The sequence below is a fragment of the Eucalyptus grandis genome, chromosome 3 (genome assembly GCF_016545825.1).
Source record: "Eucalyptus grandis isolate ANBG69807.140 chromosome 3, ASM1654582v1, whole genome shotgun sequence".
NCBI classification, from domain to species: domain Eukaryota; kingdom Viridiplantae; phylum Streptophyta; class Magnoliopsida; order Myrtales; family Myrtaceae; genus Eucalyptus; species Eucalyptus grandis.
In genome coordinates, this window is record NC_052614.1 from 70,699,993 (window position 1) to 70,713,412 (window position 13,420).

The 13,420-nt window shown below is 39.0% G+C and overlaps 1 protein-coding gene across 3 annotated transcripts; it reads left to right on the forward strand.

Moving 5' to 3' along the window:
* The first annotated feature begins 4,587 nt into the window (after positions 1 to 4,587).
* Positions 4,588 to 10,383, forward strand: LOC104438432. 3 transcript variants are annotated; one of them, XR_005549716.1, is made up of 9 exons: positions 4,588 to 5,099; positions 5,253 to 5,383; positions 5,732 to 6,713; positions 7,239 to 7,330; positions 7,990 to 8,064; positions 8,391 to 8,455; positions 9,067 to 9,128; positions 9,213 to 9,282; positions 9,440 to 9,519. XR_005549716.1 is itself a non-coding variant. In XM_039309306.1 (8 exons), exons 1-8 carry the CDS (start codon positions 4,844 to 4,846, stop codon positions 10,160 to 10,162), a joined length of 2,391 nt encoding a protein of 796 aa, XP_039165240.1. In that variant the 5' UTR covers positions 4,601 to 4,843; the 3' UTR covers positions 10,163 to 10,383. The 3 variants fall into 3 exon arrangements, 2 of the variants coding, with proteins under 2 accessions (XP_039165240.1, XP_039165241.1); XM_039309306.1 differs by lacking the exon at positions 8,391 to 8,455 and having other exon boundaries at positions 4,601 to 5,099; positions 9,440 to 10,383; XM_039309307.1 differs by lacking the exons at positions 4,588 to 5,099; positions 8,391 to 8,455 and having other exon boundaries at positions 5,120 to 5,383; positions 5,748 to 6,713; positions 9,440 to 10,383.
* Positions 10,384 to 13,420: the final 3,037 nt, after the last annotated feature.

Consider the following 13,420-nt stretch of genomic DNA (forward strand, 5'->3'; position numbering starts at 1 on the left):
ATCAATATGACCTGAGAACCATTGATCTCTCCTCAAATGACATTATGGGTCCCTTTCCAGCTTGGTTGTTGGAAAACAACACTAAGTTGGAAAATCTTCTTATGGCAAATAACTTATTTGCGACACTTGAGGTTCCACCGATGACCCTTCGTAATCTTCCGTGGATGGACATGTCCAACAATGGCATGAAAGGAGAGCTCATGAACGTATTTTGTTTAAATGTCCCAAATATGTACGAGCTTAATCTATCAGCCAACAGATTAGAAGGGAATATTCCATCTAACCGGGTAGTATAAAATACCTATCAGTCTTAGACCTTTCTCACAACAATTTCTCCGGGGGACTACCTATCCAGTTACTAGATAGCAACTCATCATTGTATACCATCAACATAGCATATAACAACTTGCAAGGAGAAATCATCTTTTCCGATGACATCATGACCCTAAATTTGAGATGCCTACAGTTAGAGCACAACATGTTCACGGGAGATCTTTGTTTTCTTTCATCACTCGTAAATCTGCTCCTATTGGACATTAGCAACAACTTTTTCATTGGTAAGCTTCCCAGATTAATTGCAAACATGTCATCGCTTAGGCTCCTTGACTTGTCCAAAAATCAATTAAATGGCCTCATCCCTCAAGGACTCTTTAATCTTCCTAAGCTCGAGTATTTGGCTTTGTCTGACAACAATCTCTCTAGTTCATTAGCATCATCTTTCATAGCACCCCAATTGAGACATATCCATCTGAATGGGAACAAATTGAATGGTTCAATCGTGCATCTGCTCCCTAGCAGCTCCAATTTGGTGACCTTGGATTTGAGTGAAAATGAGTTCTTCGGAAGCATACCCCATTGGCTAGGTAACCTCTCTAAATTAAGCATTCTTTTACTGAGAGGTAATAGCTTCTATGGAACATTTCCCAAGCAATTGTGCATATTGAAAGGCTTAAGTATGATCGATCTTTCTGAAAACAATTTGTTTGGTCCATTACCTATTTGCTTGGGACCCATAAATTTCTCCTCCGGAGGATATGCTGATAAGGTAACTTCAACATCGCTGTCCAGATATGGAGGTCAAGCATTGTCACCTCTTTCTTATGTGAGGACAATTAGAAGCCAGACCAGGTTCTACCAAGATAAATTTCTAGGAGACGAAGCATGGCAAATTCCACATATTGTTGGGTTCACAGCAAAGAGAAGATTTGATGCTTATAAAGGCTACGCACTCTTTAACATGGTAGGACTAGATTTTTCTTGCAACCAATTCAGCGGGGAGATCCCACCAGAGATTGCAATCTTACAGGACATGCTTGTGCTGAATCTGTCGCACAATAAGCTTACAGGACATATACCGATGTCATTGTCAAACCTCACAAAGATAGAGAGCATTGACCTTTCCTAAAACAACTTGATTGGTTCTATCCCTGAAGAGCTTAATCGGTTGAAATTTTTGGGAGTCTTCAATGTGTCTTACAACGACTTGTCAGGAGCCATACCAAACAAAAATCAGTTTGGGTCATTCGATGAAAGCAGCTACTATGGAAACCATCTTTTATGTGGATTGTCGGTGAGTAATGATTGTTTGACAACAATTAACATTAATTGCTCAGCAACAAAATCACGCATGAAAGCTAAAGAAGATGGTTTCATAGATGGAGAGACATTCTATATCAGCTTCGGAATGTCATACACAATAGTTTTACTAGTAATTCCAATTGTTCTGTTCATCAACCCCCAATGGCGGCAAGGATGGTTTCATTATGTGGAACTGGTTATCACCACATGTCAAAGCTTGTTCATCATATGCTCCTATTTTGTGTAGGATGGTTTTTGAAAATTGTCTAGTGATCGAACAATTTAGGTTCTCTTGTTCTGCATTTCCGGGTAATGGCAGGATTGGGTTTTTTTTTTTCCTATCATTTGTTATTGTTATTGATCAGCATTGCGTTAATGTAAGTTTTCACCATCACAATTGAATAAGGTCTTGTTCTAATTTCCTTGAAGACAATACATGGGGTGATCCTTCGCTCTTTTGAAAAGGTGGTTTTTATGTAGTTGCTAGCTCATCTCTATTTGGTTAGGTGATCATGCTACTAGTGATAATAAACGATACTAGAAAAACACACTTGTCTCTTCTCACCTTTCTTATTTTAGCCGTAGCACATTTGCTTTTAGTTCCAAATGAAAATTTTCATCTCTATATATCACTCGGTCCATTTGGAAATCGTTTGAGACATAAAACTCCTCTTGCTTGACAATATAACATGAAGGACTACATGTTCATCGGAGTCATAGGTTAATGGCTCATCCGCAATTTGGTTAGGACATTGATTTCTAACTTTAGTGAAGGTTCACTTATGCTGGAGTGTCTCATCGGATAATTAAATTCATGGTCAAACATGCATTTTCATGACTACTTTTGCTAGTCTTATATGCGCGGAATGACATTCTAACATTATGCTAGGAGCTTAGTTTCAAAGGAGGGATTGTGACAAAGCTACACATCATATAACATCGACCTTATAGGTTACTTGAAAAATGTAGATGCAAGTTTAACATGCAAAAAAGAATTATTATATTAAATAACGTATAAGTAAGTATCATGCCTTTTTTTTCACAAAAAAATATAGAGAACCTTAAAAATACCATCCCCACTTTTGAGAATGCACAATATGTATTTTGAGAGAAAGACCCTAGTTGTTAGACCCAAATAAAAAGAGAGAAACAACCCCCCCCACCACATTTTTCTCACCCATCCCTTTATCTTCCACCACACCGATGTTAACTGTTAGAGCTTGAATGTCGCACTCAAGGCCATGGCCACAAGCTCAAAGGCAGCACGAATGCCCGTGGCCTTTGACCTCGAAAGTCATGCGATCTGGCGACCTAGAGAGTAAACCAAACTGCCAAGGTAGGTAGCTATATTGCAACCAAATTGCCAACCAAAAATAAAATCCCTCATTCACCTTCTCAAAACAATCTCTCTTCCACACTGAATCTTCCGCTACACATCCAGTATGCAAGGCTTGCAAATTGGAGAGCAAACCAAATTAAAAGAATAATTTGCTACCGTGGGAACTCGAATTTTTCCTATGAATTTGCATCATGATGCGCTTAGCTTCAAAATGTAAAGCGAGGATTGTCCCCAAGGACATCTTCAGCCTCCCAAACACAACAAACTTATATAAAGCAACCAGTGAAGTTGTTGTCCAATTATATCAATGTTGTATCTCCAATAAGAAGAAATGAGCATCTAGGAAAGCTAGTTTGTGTGCAATCCAACTTCATTCCAATAACAAAGAAACTATTTCTACTTAAAGATCTTTCATGTATCGACGAATAAATTGTACTTGGTATGTAAAAACTCAATGGTCATTTTCTCATCTAATCTTTTTTAATTAATGTCTAAGTATTCGGAGACTTTGTTAAAGAAAATTTAGGGTTTAGTAACTCAAGAGGGCAAATTGACTTAGTTAACCCCATTAACATGTAAATACATCACAAACCGTAAGTGATTTTGGTAGCCTAAGCCAAAAAGTTTCAGATGATCCCTATCAAATTCCAAAACCAATCGAGGTTGAATTCCACCCAGCTAGAATAGTTGTCCACGACAATCCCAAAATACCATGATGATGGGCTAAGAAGCACCAACACTTTCCGGAAGCCTCAGACATGTGTTAGACATGCTCCGACACGTTCCGACACGTGGTCAACGAGTGTCAAAAAATCCAACACATGGTCAACTCTTTCTGACACGCTCCAACACGCGAGTCTGAAATTCCGACACGCAATTTCGACATGCACGGGATCAATTTTAAAAAATTTCAATACTTAAGGGGTCAAAATGAAAAAATAATGAAAATAACAAAAATAAATGGGAAAAAAGAAAATTTTCACTCTCAAGTTTCTCACTTATAAGTTTTGACATTCTCGTGAGTGACGATGGAACGCTCCTCTTTTCGTCAACGTCACTCTGCCACCCCCATAGACTTAAAGTTGTGATTTTTTTTTTTTTTGCTTCATTCCGCCTCTTGCAAGCGTCGCCTATGAGTTATCTTTTTTTGTTTATGTCATTAGCTTGTGAGTTATCTCTCACATTTTCCATGGCGAATTTAGTTATTTCCTTTTCCTTTGGTCATACTTCGAGAGTTCTTGTCCTAAATTTTCATTTTTCTCGAACTTTGTTTTGTAGAGGAGCTCCAAACCAGTCTATATCCTAAACTCTGAATTTTGTCTGGGACTATAAAAATCTCACTAATTTTCAACAAGTATAAGAAAACATAACATATTCCTTTAAATTTACTTTTTTGTGTTTGCAGTTTTGAATTTTTTTATTCAATCTCTATCAAATTAAAACAATGAATGATATTAACAAATATTAAATTAATATTTTTAATATAAATTAATTTTATGCTTTTTATTGTTTATTTTTATATATAAATATAAAAATATATATTTAATATATAATATAAAATTTTTTAATTTTGAAAAAGACGATATATCGTTGGTATATCGTGTCGTGTCATATATCGATGGTACAGTTAATGACGATGGCATTGATTCTCGCATACTCCCAAAGAGAAAGAACCCCCGCCGCAGCTGTTTGCGTAGCGGAATATGATATCCCCAAGCTCCCGCCGCCGCATCACAGCCGTCCACGAGTCCCCTTGCGTCCCACGGCGAATCGCCAACGGTCCAGATGCGACCGCTTCCCCCAAGGCAGGAAACCACACGCGGGAGGAGGTGATCCCTTTCTCTCGTCGTCGCCCCTAAATCGATCTCGATCGATCGATCAAATTAGGTCAGAAAATTCAATCGAAGTTGATTCGCGAGCTCGGACATGGCTGGAGGCAAGAGGAGATCGAATTCGAGGAGAAACAGCGGCGGCGGCGGCGGCGGCGGCGGCGGCGGCGGCACTGACGGCGGAGGCAGCTTCAACCGGAGCAGCAGCAAGTCCGGCGGCGGCGGGGGCGGCGGAAGAAGAGGGAGGGGAGGAGGATTCGGCGCCTCGGCGTCGATCAGAGCCGGCCTCTTCGTCGAAGGCGGCCTCTTGTCGGACTGGCAGCCCAAGACCCCGTCTCCGGCCCCCCGGCGAGGTCCATTTCACTCGGTTTCGCTTGCGCTTTTCTCGATAAAAATTGGGGCTTGAACGGGAACTGAAAATCCCAGTTGTCTCAGTTGTTTGTTTGTGAGAACGGTGTTTTTGTGAGCATAAGAGGGTGTTTTGGTCTGCTTGGTTTCCATTGTAGGATCGAATCAAAATTCGGATGCGTCGAAAGCCGGAAGCTCCGGGCGAGGTAGGGGTTCCGGTTCTAAAAGCTTGCCGCGAAGTTCGAGATCGAATGCCGTCGGATACCGATATCCATCTCGCGACCTTCAGGTAAAGTCTATTTGGTTTTTAGGATCCATGTTCAGGTTGCAATAATTTGAAGGTTGTCGGCTTTCATTTAGAATCTCATGCTGATAGTCGCCCTCCTGGGTGTGAAAAGTTCATGAGTCATTGAAATTAGTTATTACTGTCTCTTGGATTTCATACCTGTTCAATTTTTTAAACGGAGACTCAATCAAGCTGAAGCCTTGAACCTAATAGAAACTTATTTTAGGAGTTGTTCTTAGTTAATATCGTGAGGCTTAGATTATGGTTTTTGTCTTTGTAGCTTTCTTGATTTGGGAAGACTTCTTGTGGATCAGCTGATCTCAGTCTCTCACTTGTGTTGATCTGGTTTAGTTAAATTCTTTTACAGGATGGTTTGCATCCAGTATCGACGTTCGAGATACAAATGGAGAGAATAAAATGGATTTTTCTCAGCCTTTCATTCTGTGTGGTTCAAAGGACAGCCAAATTGTTGCTTATGTAGATGAAGGGCCATCATCAGTGGATCAAGCAAATATCAGTTATGAGTATCATTCAGATTTTGTTCTCGGTGATAGCTCACACAGAGGATTGGGTTATTGTAATGAATATGATGCAGCTCCAATGGGAATGGAAGCATCATCAGGGAAAATGGAAAATCAAGAAGAGTCGCAGAGTGGCATGTCATCGCCTGAGCAGGAAGTGGATTATCATGAGAGCTTTGACTCTGGAGCAGCTCAAAAGGGGGCTCAGCTTTTGTCAAAGGATACATACACGAAGAAAAATTCTGGGTTTGTGTCAATTGGGGGATTGAAAATATATACAGAAGATATATCTGATGAGGAAGATGGTGAGGATGATGTTGCAGAATATGGTGATGAGGAAGACTCAGAGTCGGAGTCGGCTGAGCAGGATGGAGCAACAGATTCTTCTGAAAGTGATGACTCCGAGGACATGTCTGATAGTGGTTCAGATGTTGATGATGAAATTGCTCGAGATTATTTGGAAGGAATTGGTGGGAGCGATTCTCTTTTAGATGCAAAAAATTTGTTGCAGCAGGTTTCTTCTTCGTCAGATGATTCAGACGATTCTTCTAGTAGTGATTTGGATGAAACGATGAAAAAATTGGGTGGAATTGCTCTCCAGGATGCTTCCACGGAGTATGGTATGCAGAGGAAGCGTCAATCAAAACATCAAGGTCTTGGGAATGTGAGAGATAATTGGTCATCAGCTGTGGATGATTTTATATTGGTAAAAGATGTGAGGACTCTTTCAGCCAAGAAGAATCGTGGTACGAGAGTGCCTCAATCTCAGTCATTGGGGTCTCAGAAGAGTACAAGATCGAGAAGATTTCCTGGTAAACTTTGTATATGCATTAATCTAACTTAACTCTCTCTTCCTCCCTGCCCCACCCCGTCCCGTCCTGTCCCATGGGGGAATGAGAAAGTCATGCTCAATGGAAAACTAGTTTAGTGGTATAAATTGGGATTGGATAGTAAATCGAAATATCAATCAATTAATAATGAATCTTGGCTTTTTATTTTGATCCATGAACTAGTAGTTAAGTCTCAAGTATTAAATACTAAAATGGAGAATTAAGGAGATCGGTGTGTTTGGATGACATGATTGGAGGGGTCTCTATGTTTTTGATCTCCTGAGAAAGAAACACGTTCGAGGCACACAAGAACCTCTCTTTCTGAAGTTTACTGTTTACTTCTCAATTTATGGAGCTCCCCTTATGTGTCCTGGGAAAAAAATGAGCAATTATTGTCTCTTACCTGGGGAATGAAGAACAATTTAGATTGTCTGAAGGCCCTTCATAGAATAATGTTTCTTTAGTTTTTTGCTCTTTTGGTAAAATTCAAATGCAATTGATGCACAGGTGAAAAGAAGAAACATCGCAAAGAATTGATTGCTGCTAAACGTCGGGACAGAATGATTCGTAGGGGCGTTGACCTTGAGAGTGTAAATAAGGTAAGGGGGAAGTATCTGGAAGTTGCAAAGGCATTCTTCCTTCTTCTCCTTAATTATAAATTGTCCTTGTGATTTGATGTACAATTAACAAGCAATTGCATAATTATCTTTTGGACGTGCCTCTCATTTTTCCATGTTTGTTTGAGCCAAATTTAACTCTGTTACTTCTGCTTGATGGATCTTATGATGTCTTTTCTTAATATTCTTATTTTTCATGCATTGAATTGTTATTTTGTTATCAGATTTTTAAGCATGGAAGTTGTAGACCTTGTTTTATAAATATGAGATGGTAATGGATGAATGAGAGGGTACATGTTCTTCTGAGAGGATCCTTTTGGGTTTTTTTTTTTTTTTTTTTTGGCTTTTTGGGGTCTTTCTGGGGTTATACTGAGTATTAAAATTTTGTATCACGGTAGTATAAATTATCTTGCTGGCATGAAGTTCTATGGCATCATTAGAAGTCAACTTTGTTAGGCGTGACGTTCTTCAACCTGTGTCCCTGTTCTTCCTATAATGCTTGAGTTTTTAATGTCACGGTCAATCTGGCCTTTCTGCTCCCATGTTGTTTAAATAGGGATGGGCATATTATCCTTTATGTGGTATTTATAATTGATTATTAGGAACAAATCTCAAAGCTCTTCTTGGTTTCATGTTTTTAGAAGCTCGAGCAGATTGTTCTCAATGGAGTTGACATACATTCTTTTCAACCTATGCATTCTCGTGATTGTTCCCAGGTATGTTTTATCATCTATATCTCTCTCTCTAGTTACTAAAGGTTGCGACTACTTGCCAATCCTTCACCATTCCTGCTAATGCTCACTTTTGCATGATGATGTACTGCCTCATTCATAGAAAGACCCTATAAGAATGAGAATGATCTTTCTTTGCCCTAATCAATTGTAAAAGTACCAATTGCTCACACCTGAAAAAATTCGAGATTTTGTGGTTGATTGTGATGTTACTATGTATTATGGTCAAGTACCTTAACATGCTTATCTTATCCCTGCAAAATTGACGTGTAATAAAGCAGATAATAACATGCTTAGTTTAACTTATGCAGAACATCCAAGCACATGCAAAAGAGATCTGTGTTAGGGTATATCAATCATTAATAAGACTGCTGCTATAAGTATCTTTTATTTTGTGCCATGATGACCATATTCAGTATTTGTTAGATTGAAAGTTTTATTTTTCTAATAATCCTAATTGAAATTCTGGTAGATCTGCTTATCCTTGATCTCTTATTTTGCATCGAAAAGTTGTGACTTTGCTCTACACTCATTGGTTTATCTCTGTATCTTTTGTATCTTGTTACACATCAACCTAAGTGTTCTTACTCCTGTCAAACTAATGCAAGTACTGATATGTGCCTTCCCAAGGTTTAGTGTTGCTACAGATGATTTGCATAATTGCATATTCATTCAGCAATCATGTCAAACTTTAGGTATAGCTTTTCTTTTTGGCCTTGCTCATGTGAATCACCTATCCAGTTTTCTCTGATTTTATTCAGCTGCAGAGGTGCATGTTCTGGTTTGCCAATTTTCCACTTCTCAGATTTCATTGATTCTTTGTCTTCAATAAACTTGATTGTGGTTTGGACACGTCGTCATGTTCACTTCTTAAAGGTTTCTATGCTTATGTTCCATGGAAGTGATTTTTGCTCCGGTAGTAGATTGTGTCTGCTTCTGTAAGTCAGAACATTTTTTAATGATGACAACTTTTCTTTTTGTGATAAGGTTCAACGACTGGCAAGAATTTATCGGTTGCGAAGTAGCTCCCAAGGATCGGGCAAGAAAAGGTTAATGGGCCTTATGTTTCCCCTATCTTTGCCCTTTCTAGGCTTTAAGCTTTTGACATTATAATTGTCATCTTATTTTTCCAGATTTGTAACGGTTGTGCGAACACCACAGACATGCATGCCATCTTCAACTGATAAACTTATACTGGAAAAGGTATTAAATCTGATTAGTGGAAACTTTATGCATATCAGTGCTGTGTTTTCATTCAGGATTGTTAAATCTTCCTTTTTCTGCATTTCACAAAGTGTGGTCAGTTGTCTATTTACATTTCTGGAAATCCTACAATCAATTGTTGTGTTGCTAATGACAGCTCATCGGACCTGTTGATGATGATGCTGATTTCTCAGTAATTGATGTCCCACATGCGAAGATGACCAGTGGAGGTCGAAATCAGGTAAGACCTCAAGAAGCTAAAAAATCTAGCAGAAGCAAGTCATTAAAAAACTCAGTCAACCGTTCCAGTGGAAAGGTTTCATTGGCCAGTCAACCCGTGTCTTTCGTGTCGAGTGGTGTAATGCCATCTGAAACAACAGAGATCAGCCCCGTGAATCTAGCCGGGGCCAGTGAAAATGGTGAGGAGCACGTGAGTCTGGTCACTTCTGAGAGCTTTGGTGCGTTTGAGGTACACACTAGGGGCTTTGGGTCTAAAATGATGGCGAAAATGGGATTCATAGAAGGCCAAGGGTTGGGGAAGGGAGGCACAGGTCTCGCGGAGCCCATCGAAGTGATTAAGCGTCCTAAATCTCTTGGATTAGGGATGAGCATCCCGGAGTCTGGCGAAGAACAGGAAAGGAATAGGGAGTCAGAATCTCAAAGCGCTAAGTCAAAGCAAAGTGGCAGAGGAGCATCCATGAGAAGAACGCCTCAAAGTATCGGAGCTTTTGAAAGGCATACCAAAGGGTTTGGATCCAGAGTGATGGCAAAGATGGGATTTGTTGAAGGTATGGGTTTGGGAAAGGATTCTCAGGGCATAGTCAACCCCTTTGCCGCTGTCAGGTTCCCGAAATCTCGAGGATTGGGTGCCACTGGTTAGGATATATCGGTCCCCAACCTCAGCAAGCAGCTGCTTAGTAAGTTATTCTACTTTGCAGTCAAGATTATGAATGTGAATATCCCAGTGACAATTATTGTAATTCTGTCTTAACTTCGAAGGAATTTGTTACACCAGTATTATGTAATGTCAACATAAAAGCTAGTGACATTGGCTCATGCACCCTTTTGTTATAAGTTATTGGAGGATTTCTTTCTGTTTAAGTGGTCAGGAGATTACTTTATAGTATAGCCAAGAAAGCTTGATCGATGTCTAGGTATAACCTTTTCAAAATGTATCCTGTTGGAAAGATGCATTTGCAATATGGACTTCCTGGTCTTGTTTTACCATCTCCGCGAGAAGCGTGAATGTGGTAATTTGTCAAAGCAGAAATTTGTGGAAATACTGAGTCTTGTATTACGTTAATGAAGCAAATGTGTACGATTTGCACCTTTACCGTTATTTAGTATGAAAGTTCTGCAATTGTGAGTTGGTCTTACTTGAGATGCAGTTATAGATCATCACAAAAGAAGTCAATATGGTCTAGTTAGATGTAAATTGATCCTTCCGTTCAACGTGTGGATCCTGCGAGTGATAGAGCTTGACGCTGTCATATGAGTGCTGTTTCAGCATCACAACTAGTAATTGTCAAGTAGAGAGGGTGCTCAATTGAAGGCATCTTAGATTCTTAGCTAGCTTACATACACGTATCAATTCAATCATGCGATGTCCGAGTAAATTTTTCTCGACAACGAGATTGGTCAAACAAAATCCAAGTGCTACGCGCGGAAAGGTGCGTAGAACTTGTGAGATCTGATTATGGAATGTCGGCTGGTGATGGTTGCTATGGAGTCTATGTCCCGTTTAATCGAGTTGGTCCAAATGAGTCAAAAATACAATATTATGCAGGTTGGCAACTTGACATTCGTCCTATACATGTAAAATTGTACTGCTGCAGAAATTTCTAAAGTACAAATTTCGTGTATCGTCGTTATTCATTGGTTGAGATTTGTTAGTTAATCTGACATTTGGTCAATCAGAATTCTCCGAGGGTCGGCCGCTTATTTTACGGCGACATTGTCGAAGGAAAGAAGTGTCCAGACATGCCATCCATTGGCGATGTCAGTGTGAGTCTTCCCTTGACAGATGATGCTGAAAAATTCAAAGTCGTCTGCCCCGAAAGTCACGGGGCTTACAAAGGTGGCTGCTTTATCTGCACTTTAAGTACTCTTTAGGAGATAAAGGAAGTATTATAAAATAATTTAATTTGGAAAGACGCATAGACCATGACAGCCACATTAAGTCTGCATGTCATTCCTCAAATGTATTTGACTCGTATATGCTCTGTACAATTGCTTTTGGAGTGGCAGAAATCTCGTGGTAACGCCTTTTTTTTTTTTTTTTTTTTTATAGTCAATGTGTCGGAGCGTGAAGACTGGGTAGGTAGAAAGTTTTTCAAAATGCCCTGCAAGTCCTATAGACCAATTAAATTCAAAAAGTTATCTGTGCAGAAGGCCTTCATCTAGAGCAATTTGCATGAAAATGGTGGGATCAACGGGTGATTCCCGAATTTCTGAGCTAGAAATCCCTAAGCACTCCAATCAATTATGCCAATCTCTAGGGGCTACGATTATGTGAGCCTAGTGTATGTTAACCGGTGAATTTTGTGAGACCATGTGAAATGCGTAAGATCTAATGGCTCATATGCATTGTCTCACATTAATCAAGGGCATTTTCTAAGTGAACCTAACTCAATGAACCCAAATTGGAATTGATACCCAACCGCCAATTTGGTTAGAGTTTATGAGTGAAGTGATGCTCAAATAATCTCAAGCAGTGGGACTTCATTCCTTATCTATCATAAATCTTGAATGGCATGGGGTAAATGGTGTTTACATCAGGCTACACACATGGGTAAAAGAATCTGGTCAAATTGATGCAGAAGATGCGAAGCTGAATAATAGGCTTCAATCATCTAGCATTATTCATGCAACCTGGAGACCCATGACTCTTGCCTTGACATCCTCTTCATTTATTTATATTGCCTATTGAGGTGTTTTACTTTGTATAAATATTACATTATTATACATTCTAAAGTAGAAGGGAAATAATGCAATTATTCAAACTCCATTCTAAGTTTAAATTAGTTTAACATGAACCATCTTTTGTTTTCGGTATTGCATTCGACCGCATTAAAGACCAAATTCTTTTAAGTATGAATAATTTCATACTTACCTATCCTAGCATATTAGTGGTGTGGACCATGATTGAAGAGATTCTTACTCAAATCCATACATGATTAAGAAACTTTCAAATCTTCATATAGAGAATCGATTGGGTCTAGAAGGGTTGCGATGGACAAGTCAGGCTCAAAAAGGGAAATTTCTTATTGAGGCATGAACCACATTGCATCTGATGCCAAGTAGAAATCAATCAAATCTAAAATTTCATGCTTTTCTTGAATAACAATGCCTCGGTCGTTTTCATTCTAAACTTTATATGTTCAGCAGCCTGAATCTTGCTGCAGTTTGTCACATTGAACATGATTGAACACCAACTTCTGATTTTCCTCCTTTTTCTCGTATGTACTGTCAATCTCATTATTCTCTCGTTTTCCCTACTCATCCAAAGAGGTCAACGCCTTTGCCCCTTGAATCGGTCTACAGACTGGAGGCAGATTACAGCCCATGCTTTCCAATTTCCATTGCCAAAGAAGCGGAAAATATCTCATTAAATTATCAATATCTTTTCTCGAGGTCAAGCCACCATCTGTATTTTTCAAGTTTGTACATTGGACTTCAGCCGGTTCCATGCTGATCTACCAATACTCAAATCCCAAGTGGATAAGCTATGCATAGAGAAAGTATTAATTTTAAACTTTATCGACTATAAATTGCACATGTAACCCAAATTCAAAGCTATGACAGGTGCGTACTTGTATCTTATTAATTTATCAAATTTGATGTTCGTTTGAATCAACCAAGTGGAGCATAGAGGAGGTTGGATTTATTTATTTATCTATTTATTTATGTTTCCATTTATTTATCCAAGAAACTTGAAAGCAGTAGAATTATAGAATAAAAATCCCAGCAATATAATGCCACTTTGCTATCATAGAAGTTGGAAAATGTCAACTAAATGATCTACAGATGCCATCGGATGGAAATTTTATTCTGTTAGTTGTCAGATGCCGTTCTGGATTAAAATTTTTCTTTTTTTTTTTTTGGCACTAGATTCGATTGTTTTGGACTTGCCATTAAA